The 20,747-nt window shown below is 42.6% G+C and overlaps 1 protein-coding gene across 3 annotated transcripts in view; it reads right to left on the bottom strand.

The window, feature by feature from the left end:
• Positions 1-20,747, bottom strand: part of RUSC2 (RUN and SH3 domain containing 2) — a 74,653-nt gene continuing 53,906 nt past the window's right edge. For 2 of the 3 annotated variants that reach the window (XM_066602666.1, XM_066602667.1), the window contains exons 11-12: positions 14,308-14,463; positions 1-6,835 (exon numbers count right to left, since the gene is read on the bottom strand). In XM_066602666.1, coding sequence (XP_066458763.1) covers positions 6,670-6,835; positions 14,308-14,463 — 322 coding nt within the window. In that variant the 3' untranslated portion in view covers positions 1-6,669. The remainder of the gene's footprint in view (positions 6,836-14,307; positions 14,464-20,747) is intronic. The other variant, XM_066602668.1, reaches the window with a different exon arrangement.

Consider the following 20,747-nt stretch of genomic DNA (forward strand, 5'->3'; position numbering starts at 1 on the left):
TTGCTAAGTTAAGGATGAGGTAGTCAGGAGACCCACTAATTACCTCTACATCAATGGCCCATGTTCTACTACTACCAGTAGAGCTGGCCCTGGTTGAGATATCATGTGTGTTAACACTTTGTGTTTTCATGCCATTTTTCATGCAATGTAACTGTACTTTCAACAAACTTTTGACATGTCAAAAGTTTTGAGAAGTGGGTGTCTGGGTGTTGAGACCACACCGATCTTCAAAACCAAGCAGCAGAAGTGCTTGGATGAGCGCTGCCTCTTCTCACTAGCTGAAGACAGGCTCAAAGATTTTCTATTGAGCTCGTCTTCTGTAATAGAGTCCCTGGAAATAGGTGCTGGGGGTAGACTCAGAGTAGATCTTACTGGTGGGGGCAACAATGGTTCAGTTATTAGGGCTGGAGTTCTCATTACTAGTAAGGGAAACCTCTGGAAGAACCCCCTGTTGCATCCATGTCCAGTATTCAGGTGGTAGGCCAGAAAAGAAGCTGGTGGAGACCACATACTTGCAGTAGCACAGTCTTTATTTCCAGATAATGAAATACAGTCAGAACTGTTTTGGTCTCCTGTGGTGGTGGCACCTGAGCAGCAACGAAGACAACCGGCAAATTATTTTTCTGCTCACAACACGTCCCATGAGCTTGTTGTCTCGTAGAGAGAAATTGGCAGCCCACAGGTAGCTCTCAATCAGCGAAGCTTCCTACTGCCCAATAGACAGCAGCACTGCATCATAACTGCTTCACTTTAGCAGCATTTCCTATTTATAAACTATTCAGTGCCATCCACATTGCCAAGGCCACCACTTCAGGTTCCTAGGCTTCTCTTAAAGTAACAACCTCAATTTAAAACAAACAAAAACCCACATTTGTGGAAGTAACAATACAATCTGGGAAGATTCACCCCACTTTCACTTCAGCTAGTGAGTAGCGACAATGCTCGGATGAACAATTCAGCTGGCTTGTTCGATAGATCAGTGGGGGTCACAGCACACAGAGCCACACTAAGCAAAACTTTTAAGATGTCCCTACAAGTACAGTAACATTAAGTCTCAACTGTGAATGGATCCAAAAAGAAGCAGAAATAAAAAACTTTCAAGTTTGATTCCCCTTCCTTTAGGATGTAACTATTCTTCTGGTTGAAAAAGGCATGACATGACTCATGGCAGAGGTGTGCGCACCCCATATATATGGGCATAGCAAGCAGTTTGGTTTAGGTAAATTGAGCCTCAATGAGTTTTAGTAGTGCAGCGTGCCTATATTGGTGTTGGGATACACCCCTGCTTTAGAAATCCACACCCCTGCTTAAGGAATCCCCGCCCCTGCCATACATTTGTAAATGTATACTCACATTATTTCTCTTTTGCTCCATCACATCATACATGAGCAGACTAGCCAGTTGGTGCCCAGTTAATCTGATAGTATAGCCTTCAATTATTACAATAATAATAATCACGCTGACATTTATATTCAGCACCTTTTTTTATTAATATGTGTAATAAATAAACAAACCAATAAATATACATATATATGGCAGAGGACACCAAGATGACAGGCGCAGATGTAACAGACGAGGGTTAGTTTCGGCATGAGCGGATGTACATACGCCAGTAATTTCGCAGCTTAACCCTATCCTGGCAGAACGCGGGCTCTCCAGAGAGAAAGGTGCAGCATAACACTGGGAAAGAAATTTGAGACCAAGTTATCAAGAGGCCTGCAGAGAATGCATGAGTTTATCTCCCTTCTTGAGTCTTGTGATTGGACATTGCATTATTACTGTAAATGCATGCATATGTTGGCTCTTGGTTTTCACCCAAAAATGGTAATTTCGTAGGGGAAATACATAATTAATAATATGTACTGTTGTAGGAGTATTCCCTGCTAATGGCTTTCGTTATACAGTGTGCATAGAACCACTACTTTCTACATGCCCCTCACTAAATAGTGATTGTATAGAAAAAGGAAAGATCAAGATGAAGAAACATATAGCATTATTATTAATAAGAATTATGGCTTTTGAAGACAGATAATACATTAAAACGTTCACTATATGCTATTATGGATATTAAGTTCAGGCCCTTGAACCAATACAAATGGTCAAAATGAAGTATCGGGGGCTCATCCAGGCAGAAAGTAGTGGTTTTGTGTGATCTTGATTTTTAATTGTGACTAATGTTTGTAAGGCTGCTGCAATTTTTTCCTAAGATTAGAGGAAGATTTGACACTCATTTTATAAATGGTTTTAAGAATGCTTGTTCAAACCATAGGAGTTGTCAAGGTTCGAAATTGTTTGTCCGTTGCGACTCCCATCACTGTCAAAGTGGATCATAAACAAAACAACTGCAGTTCATCATTCTACTTTACATCAATAATGCAAATAAATAGAATTTTCCTCTAGTCTTATGAAGAAAAATTAATATTAGATATGGTCAGGGTGAAGAATATCAGTATTTTTTAAAAGTGCACAACTTACCAAACAGGCAGGATCTGATGTAGAAGTAATGTTATCCATCGTCAGAAGTACAGAATATGACAATTCTGACATTCAATTCACAGAAAAAAAGGGATATTAATTCAAAAATTATAGAGGGCAACCATACTTACTGATACAAAATACAAGGGCAAATATAGTGTCAGAGCCAGTGTGGTTCACCCTTGAGGTGCAGGGCACCCCGTCAGGCTGAATCCTATATGGTTTCATTAGTAGGTTGTAGGCCTACATGGTGCACCAAACATATCAGTGGGACTGGCACTCTTTATATATCTTATCTGTTTGTAAGTATAAGGCTGGCTGTCCATGGGCGAGTCGTCATTACGAGATCCGCGGTGATCAATCGCACGTGGAGTTCACATGACACACTTTCCATAGGAGAACTATGGAAAGTGCAGCTCGACGTCCATAAGCGGAGAATCATAGCAATCACGTGATGATTTTAATCACGTAATTGCTATGATCATGTGATTAAAATCGCGTCATGCTGAGATTTGCCGCGATTCTCAGCGGTGAGGCTATCTATTAGATGGGCTCATCGCGGAAACCTTTTAGTGCTCCCCCCTCTTCCCCAGTGGCGGAATATCGCTAGCGATATTCCTTCCCGGACGTGGACAGGCATCCTAATACTAAGCACCTACCTCCCCAATATGTGGTAGTTGTCTGGTGGTTGTTCATTAGTATGTTCTGCTTGCTCCTCCATATAGTAATCTGTCCATTTACATGCTGAGGGATGTGATGTCTAATAGACCTGCCCTTGTATTGCGTATCAGCATACCAGTAAGTATGGCCGTCCTCTGATTTTTTTATTCTACCAATAGACAAAATCTCTGCAAAGTCCAGATTCACAATTAACACGAATTTCTCCTGGCAATATCGAACAGCACCAACAATGTGTCCAGATCTGGTATATTACATAGTATAGTACACAGCATAATAGTTACAATGTAACTTCTCAATGATGTACAAGTATTATCCGGATGGCAAAATTATCTTAAACTTTCTCCCAGTAATCTCTTCCCATTAATGAACATGATATTAGTATATTAACTTATTTCAAAAGTACCATTCTACTGTGCAAACCACCATAATCAATTCCCACATCTGTCCAATAGCTATCTACAGTCAACCAAAGACATTCTATAGATATCCCATGATCAGAGCATTTTTGGGTCATAATTCGGTTTCTTTAGGCCCTGTAATACGACCCAGTAGCGCATCAAAGGTTGGATTTGTTGACTGGCAAACAGGAAATGGGGGTTCCCTTTCTTCTGTCACCTTCATCTGCCTCCAAGGAAGCGCAGTCACTCTTCCTCAAGAGCCTCGTTGGCTTTCTGTGAGGAACCAGCTTCACTAATCTGCACAAGGAGGAGTGAATGTTAATATCGGGCCTTGCAAGCCCCATAGGAGTGCCCTAGCTTTGTTTTTATGGTTTTCCCCTCTTTTTATGCCTTCCCAATCCTCAGCATTCATGTATTGATACCATGCGCTATACATTATAATACAAAATTCAGAATTTTTCCAGGCAGCTAAACAGAAATATGAAAATGCAGCAGGTAACAACCTTAAGATTACTAACAGGGTCAACAGTCTTAGAAGTACTTGACACTCTAAGGCCTCATGTCCACGGGGAAAATCGGGCCCGCTACGGATTCTACATGTAGAATCTGCAGCGGGTCCCTCCTGCCCCGCGGACATGAGCGCTGAAAATAAGAATAAATGAGAATAAACTCACCTCCCATCCGCTCCGTTTCTTCTCTGCGTCGCGGCCGGATCTTCTTTCTTCGGCCGGCGGATGAATTCGTCACGCCGGCGGCACGTCGCCGGCACGTCGTCGACGTGCCACGCGCATGCGCCGGGCACATCCGCCGAGCGAAGCAAGGGAGATGCGGCCGTAAGAGAAGAGAAGACCTTCCCGGCCCGCTGCGGGTGAGTAAATGCTTTAAAATTCCTATTTTAGGTCTCCCGCGGATCCGGACGGCTTCCATAGGCCTCAATAGAAGCCCGCGGGAGCCGTACCCGCAGGAGACCCGCATGAAAATGGAGCATGGTCCAGATTTTTTCATGCTCCATTTTTTTTAAAATCACTTTTATTGACGATCCGCGGGTATTTATCTACCCGCGGGTGGTCAATGCATCCCTATGGGGTGCGGATCCGCGCGCGGGAGAAGAGTTAAAATCCGCAGCGGATTTTAATTCTTATTTTCCCCGTGGACATGAGCCCTAAGAGCGTCCAATACCCTCATCTGCTAATCCCGGCCTATGGTAACGAAACTGCAGATCCTTTCATTTGTACACATGACGGATACATCAAGGATATCGGCAGCCCAGTTTTGCTCTGTTATATGCAAGAATGCACCCCTCCCGCGTCCCATACACAGCAACGCAAATCATCCAGAATATTGTATTAACAGTGCAAGCAACCGGCACACACACTGCCTGCCCTATCTATATATACAGCTTCGTACATACAAGTAATACCCACATACCCTACAACAACTGGATCAATGATCCTTCTCACACTCAATACCCATTACAAATACTAATCCGGTGCAGTATTACAGCAGGAAGCGCAACTACATTAATGAGAGCGCCTGGTTGAACTACTCCTATAATACTATGGGGGCGATCAGATGCCCTGACTGAATTGCAAGCTCTTGGGGTCCAAGATAAAAAAAAGTCAATGATATGAACAAAGTGCATTAATAAGTCAAGTGTCCGTTAGTATAGGGATATAATAGCTTGCTCTAGCGATACTATATATATAGTGGCCCCAGTATTACAAATATTAACAACGTCACTATTGATTGTTGGTCTTTAGGTGAAATGTTCTCATCGATGGTAAAAAAGGATCTTCGGCAGCAAATTCACTAACTATACATGGGGAGAAGCTGTTATAATCTTCGATGAACCCTCATCACCAGCAATTAGTCGTCTATTAGGCAAAATATGCATTCCAATCAGCCCTACCCATACAAGGTCTCATCAGAGGTGAAGCAATAGGCTCCAGGCGGCAATTCAATACCTGGGCATCCTCGACCTCCACAGAGGGTATGTGCCACGGTATATAATCACTCCTATACAATCTGCAGTAACAGTAGGATAATAACATATACATTTGTTTATGGAGAAAGCTCCAACGTGAGTAAATCAGGATGTCATCAGCATGTTGTGTCCATGGCCTTCTGTTTTATCTGATTAACGTACTACCGTTCCTTTATGCAGTAGCATCTCCGCCCTTTCCCCATCTAACCAAGAGGGATCAATTGCAATATCTACATTTGCAATTCCCTCATGCATTGGGGGGCCAAGGACCGCTCTACTAGACATATTGCTTCATGGACCCTAGGTGCATTTACCACGACTTCAATGCCTATTGCTACACCACTGTGGTGGGCCCCCAAATAGGAGTTCATTGCATCCTTTAAATTCTTATTGCAACCCTTCACACTCATTCTACTCAAGCCAGCTCCAAATCCAATCCCAAGCCAACCATCCTTCTTTCTGCATTTCCAATGACCCTTCCATCTTATCATAAACCAATGTTCTAGACACTTCCGGTTCATTTAAGCCTTGAAATAATATCTTAAGGTTCCAGGATTCTCCTCTTGAGAGGGTCTTTCTTACCATCTTTCTTCTCCTCTCAGCTTTCTATATTAACACAAGGATGCAAGCTGATGTAACATAAGCAGCAAATGGTATGTGCTTCCAGTAACCAAGTAGAGTGTAAGCTCTCGGGATCGGGCACTGCAAGATTTGTATTCTGGTGTTAGTTTTACTTAACCTATCCTAAGCGGAAAAAAAATTCTAGAGCTTTTGATATTTAAGTACTAGTTATAGAGAAATGGCGGAATAATGCAGAAGTTTAGTTGCCGGTAATGAGTTCGGCAAAACGTAAGCATCGGAGAAAGTCACAGTATATTCTAAGATGTCTGCATGCACAGCTCACGTCAATATCACGGCTAGCACACGTGCACGTTGGTTTGGGCGCAGGAAGAAAGAATACTGTATTAATGTGACCTATCCCACCACACTTGTCCAGTCATAATGCTCCAGTTTCCTCCCAGAGGTCAATAGAGACACCATTAATAACTCCATTGTGTAGAGATCTTGGCATGTTCCACGTGCTGCTGTCAGAATGAGCCCCATCTTCGAGTGTCTTGTACACAATATGTCTCATGAATGTTGTGAGTCTCTTCGATCGGGCTGAGGAACAAACTTCAGGGGCATAAGGGGGTTTCGGTTTCGCACGCTGCATCGTAGCTGGTCCAAATGCGTTTCGTATACAAAGCTGATATCATTCTGTCTGGGGTCTGGGTGGTGGCATGAAGAATTGGTTGGTCTACAGGACAGGGAGGAAAAAAATGTATTAGTGAGAGTTGTAGCTATAAACAAACACCCACATGACAGCCATGTGCCGTAGCACAGGCTCGGGAGGGGTATTGTCCCTCCTTGAGGAGAGGACCAAGAAGGTGAGTGAAGAGGCTTATAAGGGCATGCAAGCTCCTCTGGGTAATATGCAAATAAGGAATGCTGCCATTCAATAGATGGTGCTGCAGAGGTATTCTTCCATCTTTCTTATTTGCATATTACCCAAAGGAGCATGCATGGCCTTATAAGTCTCCTCACTCACCTTCTAGGTGGTCTCCTCAAGGAGAGACAATACCCTGAAACCAATTTTGTATCGGGGTACAAGAGATTCAAATTACCCAATGCCTATTACAATATATGTACTCAATAAGTTATCACCATGTATCATCTGTAATTCTATATAGGACTGCTGGTAAAGTCTCAAAATGTAAAACAACTTATTCAGCTCTGCTATATCTGCATGTCCAATTACACAACCAAAGTAGCCACTGGGGGGTCTCCCTTCTAATTTGCTGTCCACTGTTGTGAAGTGAAATCTGTCTCTACCGTAGTAACATAGACACTTAAGTGGATTACAGGAAATGAATGGGGTAAATAAATTATGCTGGACATATGAAAAAGGAGAGGGGAGCGAGCAGAGTGAGAGAGAAAAAGTCAGACTTGCACAGAAATGGCTGCAGCTTATAGTGTTTACTGTTACTGAAATCACATCTACACTTCTCAGTACTGCTGTTTAATATCCTCTATGCTGATGTTATTTCTCTTTGTGTGCTAGGAAACATTAGAGAGCAGAATCTTCTGTGTTTTCCTTATGCCATATATAGAAGATTTCATAGCAGCAGTCTCCACCCATCAGCTCAGAGAGAATTGAGAAATAAAAATGGAACCTGTAGAGGGGAAGCTGGTGATAAATGCAGGATACAAGTCCTATAATGGTCAAGAATAGCATTATTCCTCATGTACACACAAGTCACCTGAAAGTGTGGGTACACTTTAACCCCTTAACGTTCCATTACATACAGTTACATCATGGAGATTTGGGGTTTGCATGGAAGGAGATCAGGAGCCAATCCTGCTCCATACAATGTGGGCGCTGGGTCTTTCTTAGCAGCTGTTAACCCTTTAAATGCTTTGATTATATGGTACATTAACCCCTTAAGGACCAGGCTGTTTTGTACCTTAAGGACCAGACACATTTTAGGGATTTTACCCATGTAGTGGTTTAACTGCCCTATTTTTTCTCCTTCAGTTACCAAAATTATTTTTGCTGCGTCTTTTTTCTTGTCACATATAGGGCTATTTTTAATATCTTTTTTCACTTACTTTTTTCAGTTTTTTTAGTTTTATTGGGAGCAAAAAGCTAAAAAAAGGTTTTTTTTAAACATTTATAGTTTTTTTAAAATTAGTATATTTATGCTAAAATAAAGTATAGTGATGGGTTCCCCATTTTGTTTTGGATGTTTTGATATATGATATGTATTGTTTTGGATTACAGGGCGCATACGGCAACGGTTTTGGTTGGCGTCAGCTTTGGGTTATTTTCTTTCTTATGCATATATTTTTGTTTTATTCTGTAATTTTGTTTTACTTATTTATGTAATTTTTTTTTTTACTATCCATGTCCCTCATGATGTCAAGACCTCTGGGGGACATTCACATGGTCTTTTTTTTTACATTTTTTTTATTTCACACTTTTCCACTATATGGCATCCATAAGAGCTCCAATTACAGGGAAAACATTCCCCTGTAGTGGAAATAGTCACTGGCAGAGCTGATCATGGCCTGCTAGGACACTGCAACTCTACTGTGCCAGGGGATCCCAGCGGTCACGTGATCACCGACTCGCAAAGTGGAAGAAACACTTCCATTTTCACTGTTTAGTACATAGCACTCACTGAGTGCTGCGTACTAGAGAAAGGAGAATGCAGAGGGGTTAAAAAACACTTCTCCCTCCTCCTTCGGGTTATAAGCTGTGTCTAACAGCTGACAGCCTGACCTCCTTCTGCCTGATTGCAGAAGCAGGGACTTTAATCCCACCCTCCCCCCATCCTCCTGCCATATTTTTACTATCGGCTGTGATTAAAGCCCAGGACCAAGTGCCGTAAATTTACGGTGCTTAGTGCTTAATGGCCTAAATAGTACCACTGAAAAATACAACTCATCCTGCAAAAAACAAACCCTTGGACAGCTGCGTTGATGGATAAATACAGGATTTATGATTTTTTTTTAAAAGACCGGAGGAAAAACTGATAATGAAAAAAAAAATGGTCTGCTTCCTTAGGGGGTTAAAAATTATTTTAAGAAATAAAAGCCAAATCTGTAGGATAGAAAACAAGAAATGACTAGTGATGGCAGGTAGCGGCCTTCTCTGTGATAGATGGATATAAGGATTGATTATGACGGACATGTAAACAAATGCGCATCTGTCCGCTGTGATTTCTGGATGGCTGATGTGTTTTGCACACAGTTGCTGTCTATGAGATTTCATCCTTGCTCTAAAATAACTGTAAACTGAGGCAGACGAGGCTTATCATGAGTCAGCATGAAGATCACAGTGATGTCTGCAGTACATTGCACGGCCAGTACACATGGTATCTTTGTCCTGAAATATTACTAGAATTATATACAAAGTTACTATATAGTGAGAAGTTCTGCAACTTTTCAATATATTTTGTATTTAAGTTCCTCAGTGTTTTTGGAAATATATATATATATTTTTTACATTCCTAATGAATAACCTTCATACATATGGGCCGCATTCGGGGCACTGAAAATATAATGCTAGCAATAGGAATTTCTCCATCCTTTATTGAGTAAAACTAAGCTGACAATGTTTCAACTGCATCACGCAGCCTCTGACTAGACAAAGGCTGCGTGATGCAGTTGAAACATGGTCAGCTTATGTTTACTCAATAAAGGATGGAGAAATTCCTATTGTGAGTATTATATTTTCAATACCCCAGACACGGCCCATACGTATGAAGGACTTTGCATGTGTGGATGGGTCACAGATTCAGATCCATTGGAGCCTGCATCATTCAACCCAGTGTATACCTCCCCTCACAGATTTGAGGTATTTTCAAGTGCTACTGCCAATTTATTATTGTGTCTAACCTAATGTATAACCTAACACAAGCCACTGTTGTAGCGGGAGGCCCACTATCAGTTACAGCCCGCGCCATCGACAGGAAGGAAGTTTACATTCTATTGCGTTAACTACTACCCTGCCAGGACGTAAACTTATGTCTTGTAGAGTTAGGGGGTTACGTAAACATTAGCAATTAAGTGTCTCAATGTTATTTCCGATGATGAGGGTACATTAATTATTCTAGTGTGTCTAATTAATAAATCCTCGTATCCCATTCTTACATTATATGCCCAGAAGCAATATAGTTCTTCAAAAAATGTGCTAGAATAACTTACAAATGTTAAACAAGGAGCAGTAATTGTTTGTGGAGGTTTTAATATAGTTCTCAATTGTTCTATTAATAAGAATATTCTGCTTCCTCAAGGTAAAAATAATAATATTCAGGATTTGATCTTTAAAGAAAGTGTATATGATGTCTGGATAATACAACATGCTAACAAATGAGATTTCACCTTCTTTTCAATTTGCACAAATTATATTTCAAATCCACTTTTTCCTAGTTGATAGATGGTTTTACAGAGAGCTAACTCTTCTCATATAGATCTTATTACATAGTCTGACCATGCCCCAATTTCTCTATTTGAGAAAAATATAACTTTATCCCGTCATCTCTCTGGAGGCTCAATAATGCGCTTTTTAATAATCTGAATTTCTTGGAAGAAACCCCAGCTGTAATTGAGGAATGTTTTAAACTAAATTATAATAGATGATACCCTCATATCAGCTATCTGGTGAGCTCATAAGGCTGTGCTAAGAGGCCACTGTTTGAAAAAAACGTAGGCTAAAAGAAATAGATTTTAATCTAGCAAATATTAAATGACTTGAAGACTTGAACAAGAAGAATTTCTTGGATAAAGTCCTTTCAGAGAATAAGAAGGCACATTTCCAATTATATAGCTTTTTCCAAAATAAATATGAATTACACCTCCGCAAAGCTAAACTCTCTCATTATTGTCAAGGAAACAAAGCTTCAAATCTTTTAGCAAACAAAATTAGAACTGAGGAAGCTAAGTCTATGATTCCTTTCTTATTAGACTCTCAGGGTAATAAAGTTATGAACATTTCTGAGGAGTTCGCCAAATATAATTTCTTATATAACTTGAGGGAACATAATGATATCACTCAGATTATAGATAATTTCTTAAATGAGGTTTCTCTACCATCTTTATCTAAACCCCAAATTGAATTTTTGAATAAAGACTTCTCCATCAAAGAGATTTTGAATGCGATAAAGACCCTGGACCAGAAGGTCTTTCAAATGAATATCGTAAGAAGTTTGCAAACCTTCTTGCACCATATTGTCTTAAAATGATCATTTTGCAGTTCAGAAAAGCTCTTTTTCCCCTGTAATGCTACATGTCTTAATTGTCCCATTTCCTAAGTCAGGTAAACCCCACCATATCCCTACAAATTTTAGGCCCTTTTCATTATTGATCTCTGATTTAAAAATTTACGCTAAGGTTTTAGCCTCAAGGCTTGCCAGTATTTTGCCAAGTTTGCCATTAATTCAAAATGATCACATTGGTTTTATAAAGAATAGGCAGTCCTCAGATTCAACTAGAGGTTTTATTAATTTAAATGAGGAGGCTAAACGAAGTTGGTGGTCTTCTCTACTTTTATTAAATGTGGAGAAGGCTTTCAACAAAATATACTAGCACTATCTATACACGGTTCTTCTTAAATTAGGATAGTAGACGAAATTTCTGTCAACAACTCTGTCTTTATATTATAACTCTAATGCTTTGGTTTACTCCTCAGGTTTTTTGTTCAATCCTCCTAAAATCAGCAATGGTACCAGGCAAGGTTGTACCATGTCACCGCTGATTTTCACCTTAGTTATGGAATCCTTTTGCAGAACAAACAAGATCTTCTCAGTTTATTAGTTAGTTTCAATTAGGGAATAAAAAGCATAAAATTGCTTTACTAGCTGATGATGTTACTGTAACTCTGTCTGACCTAATCATTTCATTACCAGCTGTTAATGTTATAATTAATAGATTCTCTGAGATATCCTATTACATAATCAATTCACCTAAATCACAAATTCTCAATTTGGTTATCAATGCAGATCTAAAAATGTTCAATTCCTTATCTTGGAATCTTATTGACATCCCTTTACTCTAAATTATTTGAGGCTAACTTTAAACCCATAATTCCATCTATTAAAAGTGATTTCAAACTCTTGAGAACCTATGGTATCTCATGGCTGGGTAGAATCTCAGCAGTGAAGATGATTATTCTTCCCAAAGTGTTATATTTTTTTAGAATATTCCTATTTTGCTACCAATATCCTTCCTTAAAAATATTCAATCTTTGTTACAAGCTTTTGTTTGGGGAAAAAAATAAACCCAGAGTTAAATGTGATATTTCATATGTTCATCCAAAAAATGGGTGTGGGGGTCAGTTCGCTTTCGATTATCAAGTATTATAGGGATACTATTTTAGATCAACTTAAATTCCTATGGTTGAAGGATTTTTCAAAATACTGGGTTCCTATTTAGAGATGAGCGAGCGCACTCGCTAAGGCAAACTACTCGAGCGAGTAGTGCCTTATGCGAGTACCTGCCCGCTCGTGTCTAAAGATTCAGGTGTCGGCGGGGGGGGGCGGGGCGCGGCGGGGGAGAGCGGGAAGGAACGGGGGGGGGAGATCTCTCTCTCACTCTCTCCCCCCCCCACTCCTCCCTGCTCACTCCCGCAACTCACCGCTCTCCCCCGCCGGCACCCGAATCTTTAGAGACGAGCGGGCAGGTACTCGCATAAGGCACTACTCACTCGAGTAGTTTGCCTTAGCGAGTACGCTCGCTCATCTCTATTCCTATTGAAAACTCTTTATTGGGATCATGCTCCACAAAACATTTATTGGCACATTTATTTTCTGATTTTAAAATCTCTCTCCCTTCGACACCTTTTGAATGTATTGTCTAAAAAGAAAAAAAATGAATTATTTTCTTCTACACAAATCAGACAGAGAGGTTCTAGAAGTCACAACTGAAAACCTCTAAAAGCCCAGGGCATATCTCAAATTCACTGATTTGACTTCCAAGGATCCATATCCCCAAAACAGATTTTTATAAATATCTTCACGTTTGACATCTACTGAAACCCTTTCCTTCCCCTTCGAGGATTAACATTCCCTCTAAACACGACAGCCTGGCTGTCTTCGTGTTAAGGCACTAATAAAGGGCTCTCAAGTGGTTACCAAATTCTGAACTCATCCTAATAGATCTCTTATCTGAAAAGGAAATGGAGAGCTGGTCTAGAAATCTTAATCTCAGACAACCAGTGGTGCTCCGCATATACTTCTGTTTCTTCTATTTGCAGATGCATGAATCAACTTGAAAATTCCCGTAAAATACTTTATAGCTGGTATCTTACCCCAAGTACTTTGAATAAAACATCTTCTCGTCTTTCTAAGTCTTGCTGGAGGTGTGGCCCATTAGATAGTGATTTATTACATATGTGATGGGATTGTCCCTATATCTCAAATGCTTAGCGTCAGCTCTAACAGTTAATCTCAGACATCTGTGGAATTCAAATTCTTCCAAGCCCTGCTCTGGCCTTATTAGACATTGATATAGACCAACGCCCTAGTACTGTACGCATTGTTCTCCTTCATATCCTCAATGCAAAAAGAATTAATATTGCTTAACATTAGAGAACCAACTCCACTCCTTCTCGTATAACCGATATCATAAGATCAATAAATAGTAATAGTTGGTACGAATACATGAATGCAAGCGGTGTTTGCATAACTTGCTTGGACTTTTATGACAATTACAGAAATAGTGTAACTAAGCCCAATCAGCTTTTCCCATAATCCAAACCACCTGGCCACTTTGTGCAGACCGGTGTTCCCACCCTGACCATGTTTGACCAAGATGGAAACACCCCTTTAATACATTACAACAAACCATCAGATGTAAGAAGCATTAAATCAAGATGAATCTTTAGCCTTCGGATAAAAACAAGTATGTTTCTATTCACTGACAGCAAGCAGATATCTTGAAATGGTAAAGCATGGAAAGGTAAAATAGGTCACTTAAGTTTAACTATACAGTTACCAAATATCTCTAAATTAATGGGTTCCATGCATAAATATAGTGGGTGGTCTGGCTTTGTTCTGGGAGCCAGGAAGGGTGACACCAAGCCACTTTGCCTTGGCTAGAGTATTACAAGGTTACTTTGCCCTGTGTGAAGGAAAGACGATGTACAACTCTGCAGTCACACCACTGACTCTTAACTCACCCTGTATGATATAGTTCATGGTTATTCAAGTAAACTGCTGGAGAACTTACGGAGGGCTCTGGGAAGATGGAGACAAGGATGCGGCTCCTCTTTCTGCTGCCATGCTTTCCTTCTCAGAGGACGCCTCTCCCCAGATTCCTGCGCTCACCGTCTGCGCCACCATCTGGAACACGGATTTATCGAGGCTCAACCAGCCTGAGGGCAGCCTGCGGCACAGACAGAACCGATGACATCAAGGGTCATCAAACATTTAAGCAGTAGAAGGAAAATGAAAGACAAATCTTCATACAAAAGTGTACTAAAAGTATCCTACTGTATTAGTGTCAAATATTCACAGGTCCTAAAAAAATGGGACTATTTCCGGGACTCTAATCCATAGATGCATCTATGACCTTTACCTAATCCATATATGCTGCTGTTAACTATATATGCTGTAAAAAAATCTAAGGGGTAACAGTCAATGACATCTATGATATTCGCTTGACTGTTTTCAAAAGTCCCATAGACATAAATGGAGCAAATATGTGTCCACCTCTCCCTATTCTCTTCGACTTGTGGTTACCACCAGTTACTTTGAATTGCAAAATGATCAACTGTGCAGATCCATGCAGAGGCATCCAGTAAATGAACATATGCCGTGCATTATACGTTGTTTTTTTACAATGGAGGCCAATAGGTAACATATGCTACTAAAGCTGGATTCACACGGGCGTATACCGGACGGGTTTTCACACCCGGCTGATATACACTGCCCCTCTGATGTATCAGTTTACAATGCATCAGTGCACAGTGTAAAAGCGCCCCGTCAGCCAAGATAGTGCATTTCGGCCGGGCACTTTTTTGCGGCCGGCGGCTGCATAGACTCCTATGGGAGCCTATGACAGCTGCCGGAGAAGGAAGGTGGGAGGTAGTTTAGCAGCATGACAGCTAAACTCCCACCCCCTTCCCTGCTCCTCTCTGGCCCTTGCTAAACTGTCTCCCTCCGCCCAACAGCATTGCAGCCTCGGGGTATATGCGCCGGGCCAGGGCCATCTAAACGCACACACAAACGTTAGATTTGTGCACACATTTTTCCGTCACCAGTGGGCGAACGTAAAAACGTAAAATATATATATACAGTAATAAAACTTGACTATTATTTGGAATCCAATTTAAGGAACGCTTTTACATGTTTGAAGCCCCTCTCTCCAGGCTCTTACTCACGATGTGGTTTCTGAGTTGTACCATGAATACCAAACAATTATATAGTGCGTAATAAAGACCTGAATACACAGATCAATAAATGTACATCAAGTCCGTCCTGTGATTAAGACCTTTGGGGTGACGGTTGTCAAGGAGCATTATCCAGAAAGCCTCTCTGTTATGTCCAGCTGACACCCCTATATGGTCTGCTAACCCTTTCTAAGCCTTGTATCTGAAGAGAAGCTCGGTTACCCAAATGCTATGATACCGCAGACACCCTGTAGTTACCATGTGTACCAGGTCTTGAAGATGTTCTCCAATTCTTTTCCTATAGGGATGGCGACTAAGAGCACAAGCTCCACAGCGGAGAGGCTTTCTGGATAATGCTCTTTGACAGCCGCCACCGCAGAGGTCTTAATCACAGGGCGGACATGATGTACATCTATTCATCTCTGTATGCAGGTATTCATTATGCACTATGTATAGTTTGGTATTCATGATATAGTCTGATTTTTGATTGCTTGATATTGTTTGAAATGAATTTATTTCTCACATGTGTCAGGGTAGTTGCTGCTTTTAACTGTGGAACAACATCTCAGGAGCCACAAGTAAGAGCCTGGTGACAGGGGCTTTAAATGCGTAGAAGCATTCCTTAGGGTTTTATCTTCTGTTCTCTATAAGATGCTTTTAATGGATTCCGAATAAAGGTTACGTTTTACACATATATACAATTGGAGTGCTGGAGGATTCGTTTTTGATTTGGGCAATGTGAAAGTAGCCTTTTCTAATCTAGCGAATCTATATAAATTATTGGCTGAGGCTCCTTTCTTATCTGCATCTGCACTATTTTTCCTGTCAAAAATGACAGACCCCATTATAAGTCAAAGGGATTCATTGGGCACTGCTGGTATCCATCATACAAATGATCTGGCACTGCATCATAGAATATGAACAGAGCTTAAATACATTAGTAAATACATTAGATTACTTATCTTCTACTGATCCTGAATAGCATCCTGTATAATACTGCACTCACTATTCTGCTGGTGGAGTCACTGTGTACATACATTACTTATCCTGTACTGATCCTGAGTTACATCCTGTATTATACTCCAGAGCTGCACTCACTATTCTGCTGGTGGAGTCACTGTGTACATACATTACTTATCCTGTACTGATCCTGAGTTACATCCTGTATTATACTCCAGAGCTGCACTCACTATTCTGCTGGTGGAGTTACTGTGTACATACATTACTTATCCTGTACTGATCCTGAGTTACATCCTGTATTATACTCCAGAGCTGCACTCACTATTCTGCTGGTGGAGTCACTGTGTACATACATTACTTATCCTGTACTGATCCTGAGTTACATCCTGTATTATACTCCAGAGCTGCACTCACTATTCTGCTGGTGGATTCACTGTGTACATACATTACTTATCCTGTACTGATCCTGAGTTATATCCTGTAGATCTTTTATTATAAAAGTATGAAACATAACAATAAAAGCAAACTGTAACAATAGTAAATAATAATAATACAACCGTATACAGAGATAAGGCCCTTCACCCAGAGTCCATGGTCCACAAACAAAAGAAACCCCATGTCTGGACTCCCCTCCCCCCTGCCGCACACTCGCACACACACTCAAAGCAAAACACAATATACCTAAAAGAAGAGCATCCAGCTATCCAGAAGAGAAAACTAAAACTAAAACTCCAGGTCCAGCCGTACCGCACTGAAACCCCATCATAAACAAAATTAGGCAATAACGTAAACATAACATATATATATATACCAATAATTAACTAAATATGAAAATAAAGACCAAGCCAACCGGCATACAAAAATAACTAAAGAAATAGTTTTTCAAAAATTTTTTTTTTTTTTTTTTGGGTCCCCAGTGCAGCTCGGGGGCCATGCCTGCTCCATCAGTCCGTGCCCAGAGTTCTAAAGTTCAGGACGTGCCAAGCCACACCAGGGTTTTTTTTTTTTTAATATATATAAACTGTACAACACTCTGCCTGCCGCAGCCTGGGGGCCATGCCCGCTCCACCAGTCCGTGCCCAGAGTTCAATGTTCGGGACGTGCCAGGCTACGGCTCAAGGCGTGAAACCACTCCCCCCAACCCCCCACCCAACCTAACTACCACCCAGAACGTGAATATATACATATAAAACATACATTAACCAATATACATGACATACACGATATACATTAACATAACCCGAAAGCCTAAGGTCGGCTCACCTGCAGCCCTACTTCACTCCATTTTGCCCAAATCAAAACAAAAAGCTTTATGGTGCACTCACAGCCCGCCACCGGGATTGGAGGTGATAAGCCGGGCACAGATATCTTAATGTACTATCCCTTGCATTTTCTCCCTATTCTTTCCCTAATTTACCCTAGACTGTCCTTAGTCTGCCCCTCAGTCTGACCCTTCATGGAAAACTGTCCCTGCCCTATCCCTCCTCTCTCCCTATCCTGTCCCTCCTCTCTCCCTACTCTGCCCCTAGAAAATTAAGAAAAACAAACTGTCCCTAACGAAATACAAGCCCTCTCCATAGGATAGAAGCTTTAGATGTGCCCAGCCTCTCATACTCCACAGAACGTACCTTCACCAGGTCACCCAGGATGTTCCTATATACCGTATCCACGGGGAGGACTTTCAGCTCCGTCGAGATTAAACACCGTGCACTCCAGATGTGGAACCTGACCACTAGGCTAACTAGAAATAAAGTGCAGCGGTCCCTGCCACCAAGGCCTCTGAACGCTCCATAAGCCCACTCCGCATAGGAGAGGTGTGCCAGCTGAGGCCAGCCTATGGAGACCCCTACCCGTTGGTATACCTCTGTATTAAAGGGGCACTGAAGCAGGAAATGCTCCATGCTTTCCAGCACGTCGCTGCACTCCTGACGGGGGCAACCCCTGTCAATCAGAGGCCTGCTCTTCAAGTTACCCCTTACATACAGTCTCCCGTGAAAGCAGCGCCAAGCCAAGTCCCAAAACTTCAAGGGGACCCGGGTTGAATTCAGTAAACGTAACCCTCCCTCCAGGTCCCGACTTGGGCAGTCCTTGAGCGCCAGGGGCTTCTGGAAATGGGTCAACAGGACTCTTTCGTCGAGGAGCCTCCTCGTCAGAGTCCTGATCTCCCACATCCCCAGACCCCACCGGCGTATCACCTTCAGAACCAAGGTAGCGTAAGCCGGGAGATGTCCGTGCTGCGTGCGAAGGTCCTTCACTCGCCCTCCTGTCTCCCATTCCTGGAAGAAGGGCCGAAACCATCCCCTGCAGGAGTAGACCCACGGAGGAGCCCTCTCTTGCCAGAGGTTGCCTATGTTGATCTTAAAAAAAGTGTTTACAAGAAACACCACGGGGTTGACCATAGACAACCCCCCTAGTCTCCTCGTGCGGTATGTAACATCTCTCCTGATCAGGTTCAACCTGTTCCCCCACAACATTAGGAAGAACAGGTTGTAGACCCGAGTCCAGAGAGGTTCTGGCAAAATGCATACGCTGCCCAGGTAGATGAATAACGGGAGCAGGTATGTTTTGATCAGGCTAATTCTTTCCCGAAGGGTCAAAGACCAACCCTTCCACTGATTTACCTTGTGAGTTGCACCATCCAGCCTGTCCACCCAATTTTGCATGGGGTAATCCCCCTGGCCGAATTTGATGCCAAGTACTTTTGCTGAAGTTTGGGGCACCGGAAGGGTGTCCGGGAGATCAAACGTAGGATCCCCCCTTCCTAACCAGAGACTTTCACACTTATCCCAGTTGACCATAGACCCGGAAGCTTCCGAGTAGCGGTCCACCTCCGACACCACAAACTCCGCCTCCTCTCTCTCTCTCGAGGACACGAAGAGCGTGACATCATCGGCGTATGCCACTGCCCTCAGGGTAGCCTCCGGCACCGCCCGGTCCATCCCGACCCCTGCTATAGGTCCACAATCAACCCTCCTAAGGAAGGGATCTATCGCAAACGCATACAACAGGGGACTTAGAGGACAGCCCTGACGGACGCCGGACCCCACCTCAAAAGGGCGGCCGGGCCAACCGTTCACCAGCGGGAAAGTCTCAGCCCCTGCATACAAAGTTCGCAGCCAATCAACAAACCCCACTGGCAGGCCGTATCTCAGAAGGACGGACCAGAGGTACTCGTGATTAACCCGATCAAACGCTTTGGCCTGATCCAAGGACAGCAGGTACACCTCCCAGTGACCAGCCCTACCCTGCTCCACTGCCTCCCGGACACCGAGAACAGCGCTAAAGGTGCTACGGCCTGGAACAGAGCAATGCTGCGCCCCCGAGAGGAGCCGGGGTGCAAACTTGACCAGCCGATTAAACAGCACTTTTGCCAGAACCTTCCTGTCCGTATTGAGAAGCGCTATGGGACGCCAGTTCTCAATACGGCTCGAGTCTTTACCTTTTGACAGAATGATCAAGGCCGACCTCCTCATTGACTTTGGCAGAGTGCCCGAGGAAAGACACTCATTTAATACCTCCGTCAAGAGGGGACTCAAGAGGTCCTTGAAGGTCTTATAATACTCAGATGTTAATCCATCCGGACCTGGCGACTTTTTGGGCCGGAGCCCATCAATCGCCAGTCTAACTTCCTCTTCTCTGATCTCTTCTGTCAAAACGCCAAGAGAGGTGTCTACCCCTGGCCCAGGGACAGCTTCAGCCAGGAAAGCCGACATCACTTCTGAATCTAGATCCCTCTTTCCCAAGAGTTGCGAGTAGTAGGATCTGACGACCTCCAGAATCCCTGATCTGAATCGATTCAGGGACCCCGTACTGTCAATCAGTCCAGTGACCACTTTACTATTCACTGACATCCTACAGTTTCTGTAAGGGTCGGGCGAGCGGTACTTCCCGAAATCCCTCTCAAAAACCAAGGATGCGTGTCTGTCATACTGGCACGTCTTGAGTAAAGATTTCACTCTGGAGATCTCCTCGCGGCTACCTCCAGTCGAAACGAGATGTTCGAGTTTCCTCCTCAGGCCATTGTACAGGCGGTACCTGTCCAGGCATCTGAGGTTGGAGAGCTCACGGAAGAACCTCGCCGCCCTCCTCTTGAACATCTCCCACCACTCTGACTTACTGCTACAGAGATCCAGTAATGGTACCTGGCTCTGCAGAAAATCCTCAAAGGACTGTCTTATCTCTGCTTCCTCCAGGAGTGATGAATTCAGTCTCCACAAACCTCTACCCATCCGGGGGGTCTCTGCAACATTCAGAGAAAACAAAATCAGACAGTGGTCGGAGAATTCCACCTCAACAACGGACACTGGTGAAGAGATGG

Source organism: Eleutherodactylus coqui, chromosome 5 (assembly GCF_035609145.1).
Source record: "Eleutherodactylus coqui strain aEleCoq1 chromosome 5, aEleCoq1.hap1, whole genome shotgun sequence".
In the NCBI taxonomy this organism is placed as follows: domain Eukaryota; kingdom Metazoa; phylum Chordata; class Amphibia; order Anura; family Eleutherodactylidae; genus Eleutherodactylus; species Eleutherodactylus coqui.